Below are 19,559 nucleotides of genomic sequence, written 5' to 3' on the forward strand. Positions count from 1 at the left end.
GAGAAGCTTTCTGAGTCCCATGAAGTATTTCTTGGTTTGCTGTGTTATCTTCTGAAATTATGCTTCCAAGGTATTTGAAGTTAGAAACAGATTGTAACAGAGTTCCCTCCAGGAAAATGTTTGAATCTGTGCCTTCCCTATTGGTAGTCATTTTGACAGTTTTTGTTTTACTCATGTTTAATCCATATTCTTTAAACTTGCTATTCCAAAGATTTAATTTCTCCTGTACTTCTGCTTCATTTTCTCCCCAGATCAGAAAATAATCTGCATTTATTATAGTGTTAGGATCTTTGCAATATTCCTTGATGGTGGATTTTGTGATCCAATCCATAACAGTGATGAACAGGAGTGGAGACAAGGCACTTCCCTGATGGACTCCTTTTGGTTTCAAACCAATCTGATCTTCCATACTTTAACACAGCTAAAGCACTTTTGATATATCATCATGGTGTAAGAAGTTTGATGATTATGTAATGAAATTGAACCCATCAAAAGCAGTAGCATTGAAAATCAGCAGACATAATACAGAGTGCAACATAAAACTACAGGACCACCAAGTTGAAGTAGTACACCAAATCTGATATTTAGGTAGTGTAATGGCTAGTAATAACAGAGGTGAGATAGAAATAACAAACAGAGTAACTAAAGGCTCTAACTTTTACAGTATCGTTAGACATCTACTTCCATAGCAATTTGCAAGGTGAACATTTCTCCCCTCTCAGATCCGCTGCAGCACATGGATTCATTCCACATACAAACCTCACTTAGTGCACAACATAGCGAGAATTCATAACCGCGGAAAACGTACTCGCTATAACAGAGTATCAGTAGTGATGAAGTGAATGCTTTGGTATTTGCAGATGATGTGGTGATTTGGGGAAAAAGAGAAAAGGAAGTACAAAGTAGACTCGACATTTAGAATGAAAATATGAAGGAGTTTGGAATGGTAATTAGTAAAAAAAAAAAAAAAAAAAAAAAAAAAAAAAAAAAACTGTAGTCGTGCACTGTGGAAAAGAGAAAAAGAGAAGCCAAGCGAACATAGATGGAGAACGGTTAGAGAATGTAGAACAGCTTACATATCTGGGTAGCATTATTAATGGAAGTAATGAAATCAACCCTGAAATTAATAACAGACTAAGTGAAGGTACAACATTTTATCATCAAGTCAGAGAGCTTTTATGGGATGAGAAAGTACCCAAGAGAACGAAATTAACATTATATAAACAGTATTTCATATCAATTGTAACATACAGACTAGAAACGCTGGTAACTAATAAGAGACAAGATAGTAAGATCCAAGCAGTAGAAATGAAATTTTTAAGAACATCGGTTAAAAAGACAAGAAGAGATAGAATTCAAAATATTAAAATAGTCTTGTGCGAGTACTATTCGTCCAAGCTGGAGAGCAAGGATAAACCTACTCCAGAGACGAAGTACAGAGTGCCGATGCAGAGGATCCCCATGATGTGCCACGGAATTTCTGGAGAATATTATTTCGAGTTCGATTTTGGCAGCTCTTCTAAATGGGTGTCGTTTGTAACCAAGTGTTCTATCGAGTGTGACCCATAGATATTTTGGGTTTCTGTTGTGTTTAAGTAGCATTCCTTCAAAGTAGACTCTGAGCTCTTTGTTGGCCAACTTGTTGTTTAGGTGAAACGTTGAGACTTCTGTCTTAGTGACACTTGGTTGCGACCTCCATTTGCAGAAATATTCACCAATAATTGTTAAATCGTCAGCTAGTACAGACTTAGTAACTTCAAGATGTCTGTGCCTCATTGAGAGTGCATACCCAGACTTCTTTGTTGTGGTTTCAGGCTTACCTGATGTGTACGAAGTGAAGCGATCTTGGTGGTTATTCATCAGGCTGTTGGCAGCCTAGAAAGCGCTTGTTTTCTTTGTTTGCATGAACACTGGGCAGATCATGACACTCATCAGAAAACCACCAATCATTCGTGTAATGTGGATCCTCTTTATATATTTGCTGTAACATATCCACTATACTGCATGTGTGCACGGAAATCTGTATGTTTTAACTCGTGAAACGCCTGTATTTGATAACAATGTGCTCCAGTGCCTTTTCATTGTACTTCTATACTTTCACTTTTATGACTGCATAGGATCCTTTTATCAGTCCATTATACAAGTCTCTTCGAAGGGACTATTTGGACCTTGTGGTACCTATGTTCTGATCTTCGTGTCCTTTCTGGTGTTGAAAATATTCATGTTGTGAGTGTGTATGGACTTCACACGTATCTCTTTCACAGTTATGTGTGATTACAAGTCACCACAAGGTAAATGAACCTAGGAATGAGCTTGAATTTTTTGAGTTATTCATGACTGATGAATTTTTTTTTTGCTAGTGGCTTTACGTCGCACCAACACAGATCGGTCTTATGGGGACGATGGGATAGTAAGAGACCTAGGAGTGGGAAGGAAGCGGCCGTGGCCTTAATTGAAGTACAGCCCCAGCATTTGCCTGCTGTTAAAATAGGAAGGCACGGAAAAACATCTTCAGGACTGCCGACAGTTGGATTTTAACCCGCTATCTTCTGGATGCAAGCTCACAGCCGCGCGCCCTAACCGCATAGCCGACTCGCCCGGTGACTGATGTTGCACAGTAAGCTAACCGATATGCGAAGGTAAACATTCAGAAGGTTACGCCCCTCAGGCAAGAATGTATTTGGAAGTCATGGACAGATCTCACTTTCGCTGAAATCAAAGCCTTTTCAGGCACGCTTCTAAATATGGTAATGGATAGGAAGCCAGAATTATAGGACTATTTTTCTGAAAACGATATGTAACCATGTTTTTTGTAACATATGCAGAAAGAAGTCTGGGTAACATCCTGGTGAATGCTTTGACAATTTCTATACACAGTGTAATCTCGACATCATCATACACTGTTATCTTCAAATTGCAATTGTTCTACATCCATCTCTTCTCAGCCCGCGACAAACTTATTTCTGTATCCTAGCTTCATAAGGATAGCGGTCATCAACACATTGAGGGGCCGTCTTGATTTAAGCTTCAGTGTAGATGTTAGTAGTTTGGGATAAAGAAGAAAGTTGGATAAATGCAAGAAAAGGGAAGCAGCATAAGCAAGGACAAACACAAAAAGGAGAAAAGGATCTCAGAGGAATAACACAAGTATTGGAAAAGTTTGACACTTGTTTGTTCTTTTGCAATACAAACGAACACTTTGTTAAGTGTCTTTTTCATGACAGTGGTAAGAATTTTTACCTAAACACTGTTGTTAGGTCAATAATTTATTCATATCAAGAAAACCAGTGAGTGACATGACAACAAAAGACTTTGCCCTTGGATGTTAATTTTAGTGTTCCTGTGTTCTTTTCAAATGTTCATAGTTTAAGTAAGGTGCATCCTTTTGGATTACATTGTTTTAACTTGTATTATACTGATATATATATATATTTTTTACAATTTGTTTTACGTCGCACCGACCCATATAGGTCTTATGGCGACGATGGGATAGGAAAGGGCTGCGAGTGTGAAGGAATCGGCCGTGGCCGTAATTAAGGGACAGCCTGGTGTGAAAGTGGGATATACTGATATTTAGTAGCTGAAGATGTTATCAAAGCAGAGTGAAACATGTCCTGCAATATATAGTATGACTATGAATTTCATTTAAATTAGTATCGAAAAGGCGGTCTAATACATTCTCAACAGAGTAGTTTCTTCCTGTTCCATTATGAAACTAATTAACCAAGTTTCAGCATGATGGTTACCTAATACAGGTAATAAGAAAACTTGGAGATTGTCCTTGTGCTTTAGTATTTTCATTCTGTCTTTCTTTCCATTCTTTTGTTTCTTATTTGGACAGCCATTGATTTATTCTTTGTGTGTGGGCTTCCTGTCCTCCTCCTGAATAGTTTAAAATGATACTGAATGCTGTGTTCGCTTACTGGTCAAGGGTATGTTGTTCTTATTCAGTGCTCTCTTGATCTTCCCCAGAAAAAGTGTTCAGCCCACGAGCGAGCCTGGGAGTCCGTCATGTCCGGCGAGTGGTCGAGCGGTAAGATCTGGGGCAACGACGCCCCGAGGGAGTTCATAGATGCCGACTCAGTGAGTCTTATAAATAGCGGTTCCTGTGGTGCCTTTGTCCACGGTCTCGAGGATGAGTTCCAAGGTACATGTCAGATATATTGGATTTTATTATTATTATTTTTTCTTCTTCTTGCGTTCCGGCCTTCTAAGGACCACATTACAATTTCAATTGTTCCTCCTTAGTTCTTTCCTTTTCTTCCAGTATTCTTTCATTGTTTCACTGTGTTTCTTTTTCCTGTCTTCAGTCCACTTTGTGCCTGTTTTCTTTTCCTTCCTCCCTTGGAATCCTTCCATTTGTAAGACTTTCTTCCTAAAAATCTTTCTTTCCAATAATTCTTCTTCTCGTATGTTGTTCCTTTCCAGGTCTTTCTTGACTTCTTGAATCCAGGTGGTAGTTGATTTCTTTTCCCAAAGGTACTTGAAGATTCGTTTAGTTAGTCTATTGTCATCCATTCTGTAAATGTGTCCAAGAAATAGCAATCTCCTTTTTCTTATTGTTTCTGATATGTTTTCTACGTTCTGGTAAATTTCATTGTTACTTCTTAATTTCCAAAACTCTGCAATTCTTGGAGGACCTAATATTTTCCTTATAATTCTTCTTTCTAATATTTCTAATTTATCAAGCTTGTAGTTCAGTGCTAGACATTCGCTGGCATAAAGGCATTCTGGTTTCACTACTGTGTTGTAGTGCTTTATTTTAAGTTTCCTTGATAAGCACTTTTTGTTGTAAGTATTCTTAGTTATACCGTATGCTCTTTCCATCTTTTGTATCCTCTCCTCTATAGCAGATTTTTCTAAACCATTTTCTTGAATTGTCTCCCCCAAATATTTGAATTTCTTTACCTTTTCTATTCGACCAATATCCGTTGCTAAAAACTTTGGGGCACTTTTTATATTCGTCAAAAATTTTGTTTTCTCGGCAGAGATTCTCAAGCCTGTCATGTTGGCTGTCTTTTCAAGGAGATTGACTTGCATTGCTGCATCTGTAAGGCTTTCTGAAAGTATGGCAAAGTCATCTGCAAATGCTAGGCAATTTATTGCAACACCTTTGCTCTTCTTCCCCAGCATGAGTGGCAATATTTTATATTCTTTCAGTTTTTCATTCCAAATTCTTACAATTTTCTCCATGACACAATTGAAAAGGAGTGGAGATAGACCATCGCCCTGCCTGACACCTGTATTTATTTTGAAAGGTCGAGATACTTCACCCATAAATTTTACTTTCGAGATAGTGTCTGTAAGTGTTTCACGAATTAGGTTTGCCAATTTAGTTTTAACTCCAAATTCACGGATTACTTTATCTAGGGTTTCCCTATCAACAGAGTCAAAGGCTTTTTTAAAGTCAATAAATGTTACAACTATGTCTTTGGAGTTTATTAATCTGTGTCGAATTATAGATTTCAGGTTGAAAATCTGTTCGGAGCAAGATCTTCCTTCTCTAAATCCACCTTGATATTCACCCAATTGACTGTCCAGTGTCGATTTTACTCTATTTAGTAGTATTGTTGAGAATATCTTGTAAGCAACTGGCAAGAGAGATATACCTCTGTAGTTGTTGACATCCTGCTTGTTACCCTTCTTGTGTAATGGGTGTATTAGAGCCACTTTCCAATCCTCTGAGATCTTTTCTGTTTCCCAAATTTCTTCAAAGATTATTTGTAGATCTTCTATAATTTTTGGTTCAGCCCATTTTAAAAGTTCAGCTGTTATGGAGTCTTCCCCACTAGCTTTGTTATTTTTAAGATTTTTTATTGCTTCCTTTATTTCTTCCGCTGTTGGAGGTGAATCAGCTTCTAGATTTTCCTGAATTTCTGAAAATTCTAATTTATGATTTGGCTCCTCCTTTCCCATTATCCAGCTCTCTGCCTTCCTCACTCCTTCCACCATTCCTCTTCCATCATTTTGTTCCAGTCCAGGTTTCTTCTTCTTGCACTCCTTTTTATTGAATCGATCCACCTTTTTCTGGGTCTCCCTCTCGCTCTCTTTGCCTCGAACTTCATCTCCATCATCTGTTTTGGTATTCTTTCCTCCTCCATCCTCTTTACATGTCCAAACCATCTTAGTTTACTCCTGTCAGTTCTCTCATTTAGGTTTTCCATTTCGACCTTTCCTACATCTTCATTTTCCAATCTGTCTTTCTTATCATACTTCTTAGGTATTTTATTTTGCTAATTTGAATTCTACTCTTCTCGCTACTTGTCATTGTCCAGATCTCAGACGCACATCTCATCAGTTGTCGGCAATCATGCCGAGCTCATCTGCCACCCGTCGACTCATCACTTCCCGTTACACAGCATGCGAATGCCCGCACTTCGCAGTTCAGGTCCGTGCTTAGAACGTGTATTAAATGTTGATCTGCCGCTCCAAATGTTCTCAAGTTGTGAAGTGTTACTTCGGGGTATAATTCTCATAATGCCTATACATGTGTACATGGTAGAGGAAAGGGTATTTATGTACGATAATTATGTGAAATCAGAGTCTTGCAGGGAGGTTGTTATGCGATTTGTAACACAATTTCCAGGTGTACGCCCTCCACATAGAGGGACCTTGCGGAAACTCATAACCATATTGAGAGGAACTGGTTCTTTCCTCGATAAGGAGGGAAGTGTTAAAAAAAAAATGTGTTCTTAACAATGAAAACATTAATGATATCACAGAAGGATTATATAATCTGCCTACAAAATCCCTAAGACAACTTCGACAAAAAGCTGGGGTTTTGAAGAGCTCGGCATGGCGGGCTATGAAAATGTTAAAATTGAAACCATTAGAAAAAATGAACTTATGCACGTGAATCAGAATTTCCTAAGACGATGCCAGAAATGTGTGGGTGCAGGAGGAGAACATTATCGACATCTGTCATAAGGTACGAGCTTATTTTCTTAATTCTTAATTACTAATTTTGTTACTTTTAATTGTTATCTCATGTCGTGCATGGATAATGTGAGCAAAGTGCTGTCCTCGTTGCTATACCACGGAGCGGGGAGTGATGAGGCAGATAAGGGGGGCATGCCAGCCGGCCAACCGACGAGAGGAACTCACTGTACATTTAGTACGTTATCTCTCTACACTTCCGTATTCCAGACAAGGTTTCTTACACACTGGTAGAATGCATTGCAATGTTGCTAATCTCCATGTATTTGAAACTGTCAACAATTTCAAGGCTTTGACCACAAAGTTTGACAATGCCTTTCTCTTGTCTTTCCCCTCTTTATATCACCATGGTCTTGGGTTTTCTCTGTGTTGATTTTCATACTATACTTTTCAGTTTTCTCGTTCGGTGCTTCCTTGCCCTACATTTATCCCACATGAAGACGGAAGATATGTCCGCGAGTGTTGGTGCCTACTGCGAAGCAGAAACGAGCTCGTCGGGGACTGAGAAGAGATGCATGAAGAAGAACTAGGATTCATAAAGAAAGAGCCAGTCTGTTTGAAGATGTGGGGATTGTCCTCTTGTTTTTTCATGTCTCTCCTTGTATTGTCTTTTCCACACTGACATGTGATTGTGTTTGTCCTGTTATGTTTACCTTTTCCTGTTACTCTCTCCCTCTCTATATATGACTTAATTGCTTACATTCTTAACTGTTCCAGAGGTTAGAATTTCAGCGGTCGACTCCCTCTGCCAGTTGTCTCTGAACAACCCTCAGTTTGCTCAGATGTCGCTGGATTTCCTGGTCGATATGTTCAACGACGAAATCGAAGAAGTGCGACTTAGGGCTATCGACAGCCTCACCAAGATCAGTAAACACACTGTTCTGCGGGAGGATCAGCTGGAGACCATCCTTGGAGCTCTCAAGGTAGGTTCTTACCAAGATCAGGCACACGAAGTGAAGATCTGCTATTTCAATTGCGTGTTGTGTTGTAGTTACAGTTTCTGTGGTCTTTGCCTGTGCTAGTCTGCATTTTCTGTCATCATTACTTATTTTACTACCCATGTAACTATATTCATCTACTTCCCATAGACTGTATTTCCTGATCTAATGTTTCGACTGCATTCTTTTCCTTTTGTTTTGGATTTGGAAAAATTTTGTTTTTACACATTTGTGATGGAGTTCAATATTAGTTTCCCTCCTCCTTGCAATAAGTGGAATTTTTCTGTCTTTCTTGTTGTAGTATATATGAGAAAGATACCGTATAATCCCGAATATACCCACACTTTTTTTCCCAAAATATTGGTTCTAAATCTTGGATGTGAGTCTTATTCAAGCTGTTCATTCTCATAAATATTTACTACGTTTACATGGAGTATTGAAATAGATTTGAATACGGTTACTGTACTCAATATACCACATGTAAATGGGTATTCAAGTCTTATTGTGTTTTAGTTGCATTCTAGAAAACAAGATTGATTTTTTCTCAGTACGGTTACAGTGGCATGTAAACACGAAATGTAAGGTAATGAAATACAGTAAATCAAAGAATATGCGTAAATATGAAAGACACTGCTGCAGATGCTCTATTGTCATTTGTTTCACAAGTGTTGCTGGCATGCTGGGTGCGTGAATAGCTGATCTCGCAGGATATCGTACTTTGCGAGAGTCGAAACTGTTGGTTACGGAAGTCTACCTCACTTACATTCGAGTTCCGTATCTGTCCTATGAAAGTGCTGTCTCGATAATAAGCCATGGATTCGAAACGGCGTCTGCGGTCAATTACTGTGCGGGAGAAACTTAAAGTTGTAAGCAAAGGTGAAATATACGGAAATTGTGCCATTGGCAGAAAGTACGGTATTCATGAATCGTGTATTCGTGATTGGCGGAAGAAGAAGGAAAAACTTCTAAAAAGTAACGGCGATCGCAGAGCGTTCCGCAGGCAGAGTGCAGTGTTTCCGGAAATTGAAGAAAGACTCCACAAACTAGTGATAGAAAAACGTGAGTTAGGATATGGTGTTTCTAGTGAAATGTGCCAGTTGAAAGCACTAGAGATCTCAAAAGAACTCAAAACACAGGGTTTTACTGCAAGCCGCGGATGGATCCGAAATTTTTATCGGAGAAAGGGATTGTGCATTTGGAGACGTTCGTCTATTTCACAACGTCTCCCTGGGGCGTATGAAGAAAAATTAATGGCCTTTCAGCATCACATTATTCATTTGAGGAAGCAAAATTCTTATTTGCTGTTGCAAATTGGGAATGCTGACCATGGAAAATACAGTAGATAGGAAGGGTTCTAAAAGCGTAACCATCAGAACAGGCGGTAACGAAAAGCAACGATGCACGGTAATGTTGTGCGTATTAGCGGGTGGAACCAAACTCCCTCCATATGAGGTTCTGAAAAGGAAAACACTTCCGAAAGGAAACTTGCCGTCCGGTGTTATTGTTAGAACACAGGAGTCCGGCTGGGTGAAGTGCGTTTGGCAACGTCGTCCAGGAGCTTTGTTACAAAAGCGAAACATGCTTGTGTTGGACAGTTACCGAGGGCATACAACTGACGCCGTAAAAGGTATGACGAGGAAAGGAAAAACCGATCTTGCGATAATTTCCGGAGGAGTCTCTTCTATTCCATAGCCATTGGATGTGTGCATGAACCGGCCTTTCAAAACTGCAATGAAAGAGTTGTACACTGAATGGAAGTCTGATGGTGATCACGCATTAACACCAACCGGACGAGTGAAGGCCTGAAGTGGGAATGATATGCAGCTGGATCAAGACCGCATGGGCGGGCATTCCCAACGATCTAGTGTCCAAAAGCTTTAAGAAATGTGGAATTTCAAATTCAGTGGTCGGTAGTGAGGACGACTATTTGTGGAAAGATGCCAGCGACGAAAGTTCGTATGGTGAAACTTCAGATGACGACGGTGAATTGTGAATGATCTGAGTATTGGACCGTTTTTATTTATGATTTTTGTGATGATTTTATTAATTGTAAGCTGTTTGAATTTATATTTGTGGTATATTTGAAGAAAATTAAATAGGTATGCAAGTTATTTGATTTTTTGTTTTTTTTTTTTCCGTATTTTGCCGTCTCAAATTTAGGCTGTGGGTCTTATTTGGTGGTGGGTGGTATTTGGGATTATGCTGCACGTCCTTTTAACATCGCTCGCAGTGTATTTTCGGTGCTTTTCTGCCAATTTGTTTGTGTACCCCCCTTTAAACGTCGTGGCTCACTGGAAAGTTGGACATGTTGCATGTTCTGCCAGTTTTACATACACTGTCTGCCTCTTTATTTTGTCCAACATACCTCAAAACACAGTCCAGTTCTCTTTACCACAGATGGTGTCACTAACTAATGAAGAAGTCCTGAAGCATATTAAAACAGTTAGAAATTTGTTAGTTACATTGGGCCAGACCAAGTGGAATACCCAATATCATCTTGTACAGATGAAAATAGAATGGAGGGTCGAAGGCAAAAGATGAAAAAGAAATAAGGACAATATCGTAGCTATACAATATAAAGCAGTGCGTCGTCTTTGTCGTCTTCATCCATTCCCTTTTCCAGATTCTCTCTGGGTAGGGTAGTGTACCAAAGCCCTCCATCTTACTCGATCTTTCCACCAATCCTCTTCTAGTACTTTACTGCTATCGACTCCTCTATTTGCAGTACAGTCCACAACAGAGCTCCTCCATCTCATTCTAGGCCTCTTTCCAGTCTCTGTATCCGTGAATATTCTCTTTGGTATTCTCTCTCTTGGCATTCTCATCTTGTGACCAAACCATTTTAGCTTTGCTATATCAATCTCTTCTTGAAGTTTACACACTCACACACTTCTCCTTATTTCCTCATTTTGTATTCTATCTCGTCTTGTCTTTCCCTGTATGCTCCTCAAGAACCTCATTTCAGCTGCTTGTATCTTACTTTGGTTCCGCTTAGTTAACGTCCAGGCTGCTGAAGCATAGGTCAGGCAGTATAGGTTTATAATAGGACGAGTATAAAACCTTCGTGCACTTCATTGGCACATCTTGCTCCGTACAATGTGTCTCACACACTGGTAGAAACTTGCAGACTGCTCTATTCTTAAATCAATTTTTCCATTCAAATTTCCGTCTTGTGACATCACGCTGCCCAAATATTTTTAAAATGTTACTACTTGAAGAGGTTCATTTCCTATTTTTATCACTCCCCTGAATTTTCTGTTACCTCTTGTCATGATCAAAGTCTTGCTTTTTGCAGTACTAATTTTCATTCCAAAATTTCTTATCGCCTCATTCCACAAATCAACTTGTGTCTGTACTTCCTCTTCATCATCTCCCCAAACTACAATGTCATCAGCAAAGAGCATAGACTTTACTTGCTCGCCCATCATCTTCTCCTTGATAGTATGTAGAATTCTATCCATGATGATTATTAAGACTAAGGGACACAATGCACTTCCCTGTCTTAAGCCTGTATCAACTCTGAACCATTCAGTTTGACCCACTTTGGTTCTAACACAGCTTTCACAATTTTGATACAATGCTATTACCATCTGCATTGTTTCATTCCCAGTCTGTGCCTCTGTCAATGTTTTCCATACCACATCCCTTGGGACACTGTCATATGCCTTTTTAATATCTAGGAACGTTACTACCATGTCCTTTCCATGTTCTCAATACCTTTCCAGCATTTGACGCAATGTAAATATTGGGTCAAATGTGGACCTGCCTCTGCTGAATCCATACTGGTGTTCTGCCAATTTTCCTTCTACTCTGTCTCTTATTCATTTATCCAAGATTCTTAGCTGTATGACATATCACTGTCACTGCTCTGTAATTTTCACGTTGCTTCCTGTCTCCTTTTGAAAATTGGTATAATAACCCCTTTCGTCTTCTCTTTTGGAACATTCTTTTCTCTCCATATCACTCTGAAGAGTCTATACAACCACTGTAGACCAACTACTCCTGCTGCTATTATCATTTCTACTGTGACCTCGTCAATTCCAGCTGCCTTGCCTTGTTTCATTCTTTTAGTGGCCCACTCAATCTCTGCCTTGGTCACCGCGTTTTCCTTATCTTCCATCTGTACTAAATTTGGTTCTTCAATTTCACCTTGTACCGAAGTATTTTGCACGTTGTAAAGCTGTCCAAAGTAATTTGCCCACTTCTGCAATATATCCTGCTTCTCTGTCATCATTTCCTCATGTTCATTTTTAATGAAGTTAGCACCTTCACCTGGGTTTTTCTTCTTTTTAACCCACTGGAATAAGTTCTTTTTGCTTCCAGTTGTATCTTCTTGCAGAGATTCAGTGAATTTTTGCCAGCTTTTCTTTTTCTCATCTTGAATCACCTTGGAGCACTCCTTGCTGTGCCTGTATTTTGTTTTGCATTCTGTTGTTCTGTTTCTCAGCCATCTTTTCCAAGCTTGTTTCTTCTGTTTAACTATATCTTTTACCCTGTCATTCCATCAGGGCGTTTCTTGTTCTTCTTTCCTGATACTTAGGCCAATGTTAGGCCCCTTTAAACAACAAGCATCATCATCATCACCTTCCTGTTACTCTTCCACAGGTCTTTTCTGCAGACTCCAGCATGACTGTTTTAATGTACCATGCCCATTCTTCTTCGACCCTTCCGATGTCTTCCTTAGGTATACTTGTTTTATTGTGTGTCTGGAACTCTTCATTTATTTCCTTCTCCTGCAATTTCTACACCCTTAGCTTTCTCTGCCTAATCTCAGTCATCTTTTGTATCTTTCCCATCCATAACTTATCTATCACAACTCTGTGATCTCCGTCGGAAGATTCACTTGGGAGGGCTGTTACATCTGCCAACATTTTCCTATTACCTTTCTTGACCAAAGTGTAATCTATCAGAGTTTTGATTTTGTTATCCCAACTATATCTTGTTATCTTCTGTTTTTCTTTTGAAACCATGTGTTACCAATGATCAGCTCATTTCTTCTACAAAAGTCTACGAAAATACCTCCAGCCTTGTTTCTTTCCCCATATCCAAATGGACCTATAATCTTCTCATCTCCTTTTCTTTCCTGACCTAATTGGGCATTCATGTCTCCTATGATCACAACTTGTTTGTCCTGTATATGGCCTTCCAGATATTCAAGGTATTCCTCTAGATCCGTATCTGTGTTTCCTGTTTGTGGACCCTACCCTTGAATTATATCTGTAACACCAGTTTCAGGTCTCAATCTGACCTTTATCAACCTGTCATTTATGTTTTACACCAATTCTAGGTCTTTTCTAATTATGAGACCTACACCATTTTTGGCTTCTCTTCCTCCACTATAGTATGAGGTGTATCCTTTCTTTAGTTTCCTCTCACCTTTTCCTTTCCATTTGGTCTCACTGATTCCCAGCAATGGTATATTTTTGTCAATCATAAAATCTACAACTTCTTCCACTTTCCGTGTTAGTGTCACTACATTGATGGTCGCTATCTTGATGTATTTGGTTGCATGTCGCTTGTGGGGAACGCTCTAGCATTTTCCGAGGCTTCAGCACACTTGTCATCATGTAGGCTTTTATTACGATGGGTTTGCCACTCCCAAAGGCATTTTAGAGCTACTGCTTGTGTAATGACAGTGTGATTTTGTTTGCAGGACTTCTCCATGGATGTTCGTGAAGGTCTTCACAAGATGTTAGGCTCCTGTCGTCTGTCCAGTAAGGGTTGCCTCCAGATGTGTGTGGAAAGCCTGTTGGAGAACTTGAAGAAATATCCTGTGGTGAGTTTGATAACTTCAGCATTTCCCGTGCCAATCTTAACATCTTCAACCTTTGATTGGTGTTTGAAATCTCTTTTAAAAATAAAGAAACACACATTTTTTTGTTTTTGGAAAATCCAATTAATGGGAGGTTGAACAGGAGTGATAAAGGGGGAGGTGGGGTGAATTTTACAAAAGGCTATTTGTACAATATACCTCACAAACGTAACATGTTACAGACGTGAAAATTGGTATTTGGAATCTCCTGTAAAAGAAAAGAGAAATACATAATTTGTTTTTGGAAAATCCACTGAAGAGGAACTGAGAAAAAAGGAGGTGATTTTTAAAATGACCATATCTGCAGTACATCTCAAAAACTGAACATGTAACAGACATGAAAATTGGTATTTTAAATCTTTTAAAAAAATAAAGAAGGATTTTTTTGTGTTTGGAAAAGCTACTTATGGGGGGTAAAAAGTACTGAAAAAGGGGTTGAATTATTTTTATTAGTATACTGATATCTCAAAAACTGAACATGTAACAGGCATGAAAATTGGTATTTGGAGTCTCCTTTAAAAATAGAGAAATACATGTTTTTTTATTTTTGGAAAATTCACTTAAGGTGGGAGGGGTGAAAGACTTGGAAAATTAGTTGAATTCTTTGTATGAGGATACTTATATCTCAAGAACTGAAGATGGTACAGCCATGGAAATAGGTATTTGGAATCTCCTTTAAAAATAAAGAAATGTGTATTTTCTTTCGACTTGGGAGAATGCTGTTTCTCACATATACAGTTCTTTGTCACATTGTCATCTTAGCCCCAAAAGGCAATACCACAGTCATGGTTTAAAAAACATTTGTGGGGTAAATTAAACTCAATTTCTTGGTGAGTTTTTATACTTCAGTTGATATCAGATAATGTTTTACTACAGTACCGAGGAATGACAACTTTTATCAAATTACGAAATCCACGCTAGCGAAGCCGCAGGTGACTGCTAGCATTGGACACGTACAGAGTATACAGTAGTTGATGTGAAAGCTGTGAGTGTTAGTTCTGTTCTATCCTAGCACATTGAATCCCCTCTTGGGGCAAAGGCCTTTCCCATCTTCTTCCAAATTTCTCTCTTACCTCATCCAGATTTCCCCCTCTGGGTGGGGGCAGTAGAAGAACATGCCTGTTATCTCCTGCCGCTCGTAAGAGGCGACTAAAAGGTGCCTCAGGGGGAGCATGGGTTGGTGACCACAGGGCCCTTAGCTGAGTCCTGGCATTGATACCACTGAATGTGTCAGGCTCCTCACTTTCATCTATCCTGTACAACCTCTCTTGGTCAACTCTTGTTCTCTTCCAACACAGACAGTATTACGTTTGCGAATCCTAGGGAGCCTTTCATTTTCTTGCCCTTCGTGTGTCATTCTTTGGCTGATACCTTCATTTTTTGAATTGTCAGACCCATTCCATTTTTTCCCTCTGATTAATTTTAATAGAGGATGCTTGCCTAATTGTACTTCCTGTTAAAATAATCACCACCACCACCACCACCACTTCGGTCTTGCATCCTGCTCCAGGACATCAGAATAGGTGACCCCTGCCTTGCTGTTGATATCTTCTGTAGTAATCAGTTATCACCCTTGTTGACTTCTCCTGTTTCACTGCACTTTTCTCTTCCTATGAAGTTTAACTTTGGTCTTGCACCTGATTTCAGTGTCTTGCTGATCTTTCAGGCAAATTCCAGGCCAACATCTTTCCAGTCTTCTCTTTAGAGACCATGTCTGAGTAACATCATATCCATGAACAGACAGTACACGCATGGTGAATATGTCCCTTGTGGTATTCGTGGGAAAATCATTTTTGAAGACAGTACTTAGCGACCAATAGTGACACCAAACATTTCCCATTCTTAGTCTGATCCTTGTCTTGAGTTCTAAGGAATGAAACTATGTGACTTAGGTATACATTATCTTCCACACATTCTGTATAGTTACCATTCCCATTTTCACACCAGGCAAATGCTGAGGCTTAATTAAGGCCACGGCCGTTAAGTCTGTTGGTCAAGAGCTTCATTTTTGTTCCAGTGAGTCCAACTTGCTTGCAGTGCTCATTCAGATCTTCTATATTTATATGTTACCGTCTGCCCTTCGGCACTCCTCTCTGCTCTCTAACTGGTACCACTGCACTAGTGAGCATGCAGAATAACATTAGTAAGGACAGACATTGGCAGATTCAGGTTCAGAATTATTTCTAATAGGAACAATGAAGGCGTTGATCATAGTTCAGTAAGAAATAACGGTGATGACATTCAGTGAAGTTGTACCAGAGCTGTGGGATATTAGTAATGATGAATTAACAAAGGAACACAGGTTGTACCACAATAAATGGATATATTTTGTGAGCCGATGACCTAGATGTTGAAATTGACCATCGGCGATTCCATGAATTAGTGCTCTCCAAGTTGTCCTGTTTCACACTGCCTCCTTTAGTTGTTCCAGGGACCGGGCGAGTTGGCATTGCGGTTAGGAGCGCGCAGCTGTGAGCTCGCATCTGGTAGATAGTGGATTCGAAACCCACTGTTGGCAGCCGTGAAGATGGTTTTTCGTGGTTTCCCATTTTCACACCAGGCTGTACCTTAATTAAGGCCACGGCTGCCTCCTTCCCATTCCTAGGCCTTTCCTGTCCCATCGTCGCCATAAGACCTATCTGTGTCGGTGCGACGTAAAGCAACTAGCTAGTTGTTCCAGGGTGAGGATGGTGTCTGTTTTAATGGTGTCTAAACATCGAGTCCTCTGGCGACCTGGTCTTCTTATACCGCTGATCAGTCCTAGCATGATTGCTTTTAGAATGCATCTGATAGCATAATGTGGCCAAAGGGTGTTACTCTCAGTTTCATATTCTTACCAACCAACGACATACAGGGCTTGATGTGTTCTAAAACTGCCTTATTAGTGATTTTTGCAGTCCATGGCAATCGTAAGAGTCTTCACCAACACCAGAGCTCAAAAGCGTCGATCTTCCTCTGTCTGCCTGTTTCAGCGTCCAGCTCTCTCATCCATACATGAACAGTGGGATTATAATCACATTGACTAATCTGTATTTGGTAGCCAGACTGATATCTCTGCTCTTCCAGATCGAGAACGTAGACAGCATAGTGATTCGTCTAAGCAAAATCTGTCTTTTGATATCAGGACTGCATTCTCCACTTTGACTGATTTTGGCTCCTAAGAAGATGAAATTCCCCACACTCTCTATCTCCTCCCCATTTAGCTTTAGACAAAGTGTACCACACTCATCCAAAGTCACAACTTTGGTCTTTTTAATATTGAGATAGAGGCCCGTTTTTTAACTTTCATCTTTGAGGTGGGAAATTAAAAGCTTTAGATCCTCTTCTGTTTCTGCCAGCAGGGTTGTATCATCAGCATATCTCAAATTGTTTGTAGTTCTTCCTCCAATCTTCATACCAATGTCAAGTTCCTCTAAATTTAACTTCCACATAATTATTCCTGCATACAGATTGAAAAGGGATGGTGAAAGAATGCTGCCTTGATAGACACCCTTTTCAATTTTAAACCATCGATTGTAGCCCTATGGTGTGTGAACTGCAACCTCTTGTTCTGTATGAATCGAACATATCAACTGAGTCAGATGTAAATGTACCCCCAAGTCCATCATGGCTTCCCATAGTCTGTCATGCTCAACACAGTCAAAGGCTTTTCTGACGTCAGTAAAACACATGTAGACTGTCTTCTATCCCATTGTCGGTGTGATGTAAAGCCAATTGTAAAAAAAATAAAAAAAATTGTAACCCCATATTATTGGGTCGATGTATAAGTTTGTGTGATTCTTATAATTTACTGTCACTATCATGCACTGTAACTCACAATCGCAATCACTCAGTGATGTATTTACCTCCACTCTCTATGACCTTGTGCCAAAGTTCAAGTAGCAGTTGAATGCCTCGCCTGTAGAACTGTTTTGGTTTTGACTGGAAGAAATCTGTTAGCCATTGGTCAAGAGAAGCTTCCTCAGGAAACACTTGCCCCTGAATGTGGTTAGAAAGAGAGCGGAAAAGATGGAAATCTGAGGGGGAATACGAAGGATGAGGAAGAGATTCCCAGTCAAGATCAATCACACCTTTGGTCAGTTGTGCTGTATGTGGACGAGCGTTATCATGGAGCAATAAGACTAGTTGTTGTCTTTGTCTTCTGTTGTCAATAGCTGGTCACTATACAAAGCAGAGGTAATCGTTATGTTTTTCGGAAGAAGTTCATGGTGAAGAATGCCATCTTTGTTCCACCAACCACACAGCGTGATTTTCTGTGGATGGGCACTATCCTTGGCATGGGGAGTTGCTTTTTTTGATGGGCTGAGCCACTCTTTTCTCTTCATGTTGACATACAGGAACCATTTCTTGTCACTGGTGACAATGTTAGAAAGGAATGCTTCATGCCTATTACAAGCCAACCAGTGCCGGGCAAGCACATGTGGTACCCATATACCCAATTTCTGTACCTTACCCATGGAATGCAAATGGCGTACAATAGTTGACTGATCACATTCAAAAACTTGCGCCATTTCCCACGTTCTTTGACGAGGATTTTCATGAAGCTACTCATTCCAGCGATTTTCGTCAAAATCTGAAGGTCTTTCAGAACGTGGATCATCAGACAAGTTAAACTGTCCTGCTCGAGAGCGGGAAAACCATTTTTGTGCTGTTCTTTCAGCAATTGCTTCATTCCCACACACTTCACAAATTGTTCTCACAGCTCCTGTTGCGCTGGATCCTTGGTTAAACTCCAAGAGTAAAGTGTGCTGGAAATGCTCACTTTTCTCAACTTGACATTCCATATCCATTTGCCAGATATATACACGAATAATACGTTCACAATCAATAAAACCTATGTTTGACAACAAGAATGCCGCATGAACTTATGCATCAACCCTATAATAAAACTTAAATTTTTTACACAGTGAAAGTGGTGGTGGTGGTGGGGATTATTGTTTTAAGAGGAAGTACAACTGGACAACCATCCTCTATTAAACTAATCAGAGGGAAAAAATGGAAGTGTTCCAACACTTCGAAAAACGAAGGTATCGGCCAAAGAAAGACAAGACCACTCTGCTAATAGAAAGTTAATAAATTTAAAATCATTTAAAAAAAAAAATTCCAAATGAGGCTGCCTAATATAATTATATTCTCTCATTGTTATATCAATACTGTGTAAAATGTATATGTGTGTGATTTTGTTTCCTGCTGCCTGTTGATAGGATCGTAAGTCTACGTGGCGATGTCTGCAGAAGATCGGCCAGTTCCACCCGGAACTCACCCTTCCTCTGGTGCCAGAGCTGTTGGCCATTCACCCTTTCTTCGATACCCCTGAGCCTGATGTTGAAGATCCAGCATGTATCCTTTATTATAAAATTGATGGATATAATCTGTACAGGCTTGGAGACAGTTATGAGGTTGGATTGTCGATGCATTGGACAGGGATAAATTACAATTCTGTTAAATTATTGACAAGGGCGAGTTCTGGGAAATCACGGATCTTACATAAATTTTGCACACACGTTAAATAAGCCATGAATAACACAACGGTCAAAACGTTTCTTTCAGTAATCAACTCATGCAATCTACAGGGTGGGCGAGAAGACCCCATTCCCCTGCTACTGTTTAGTCATCATCATCATCATTTCTTTGCTCCAGCAAGCCGGGTGCGATTGTGAACGAGCCTCCTCCAGTTTGTTCTATCCATCCACAGATGCTGCTCATATATGCGACACCAGTTCACATCTCTAATTTCAAGGTCTTTCATTATCTGTTTTTCTCAAACATCACAAGGTTTTCCTCTTGGTCTCTTCCTAGGAACATTGTGGTCAAAGTATGTTCGAGGAGTCCTGTGAGGGTTCATTCTTTTCATGTGACTGTACCATTGCAAT

At 39.7% G+C, this 19,559-nt stretch overlaps 1 protein-coding gene across 2 annotated transcripts in view; it reads left to right on the forward strand.

The window, feature by feature from the left end:
• Window positions 1-19,559, forward strand: part of IntS4 (integrator complex subunit 4) — a 130,320-nt gene that overhangs the window by 64,244 nt on the left and 46,517 nt on the right. For both annotated transcript variants that reach the window (XM_067157786.2, XM_067157785.2), the window contains exons 8-11: window positions 3,973-4,147; window positions 7,654-7,859; window positions 13,528-13,650; window positions 18,891-19,026. In XM_067157786.2, the coding sequence (XP_067013887.2) occupies window positions 3,973-4,147; window positions 7,654-7,859; window positions 13,528-13,650; window positions 18,891-19,026 (640 nt within the window). The remainder of the gene's footprint in view (window positions 1-3,972; window positions 4,148-7,653; window positions 7,860-13,527; window positions 13,651-18,890; window positions 19,027-19,559) is intronic.

The sequence above is a fragment of the Anabrus simplex genome, chromosome 14 (genome assembly GCF_040414725.1).
Source record: "Anabrus simplex isolate iqAnaSimp1 chromosome 14, ASM4041472v1, whole genome shotgun sequence".
In the NCBI taxonomy this organism is placed as follows: domain Eukaryota; kingdom Metazoa; phylum Arthropoda; class Insecta; order Orthoptera; family Tettigoniidae; genus Anabrus; species Anabrus simplex.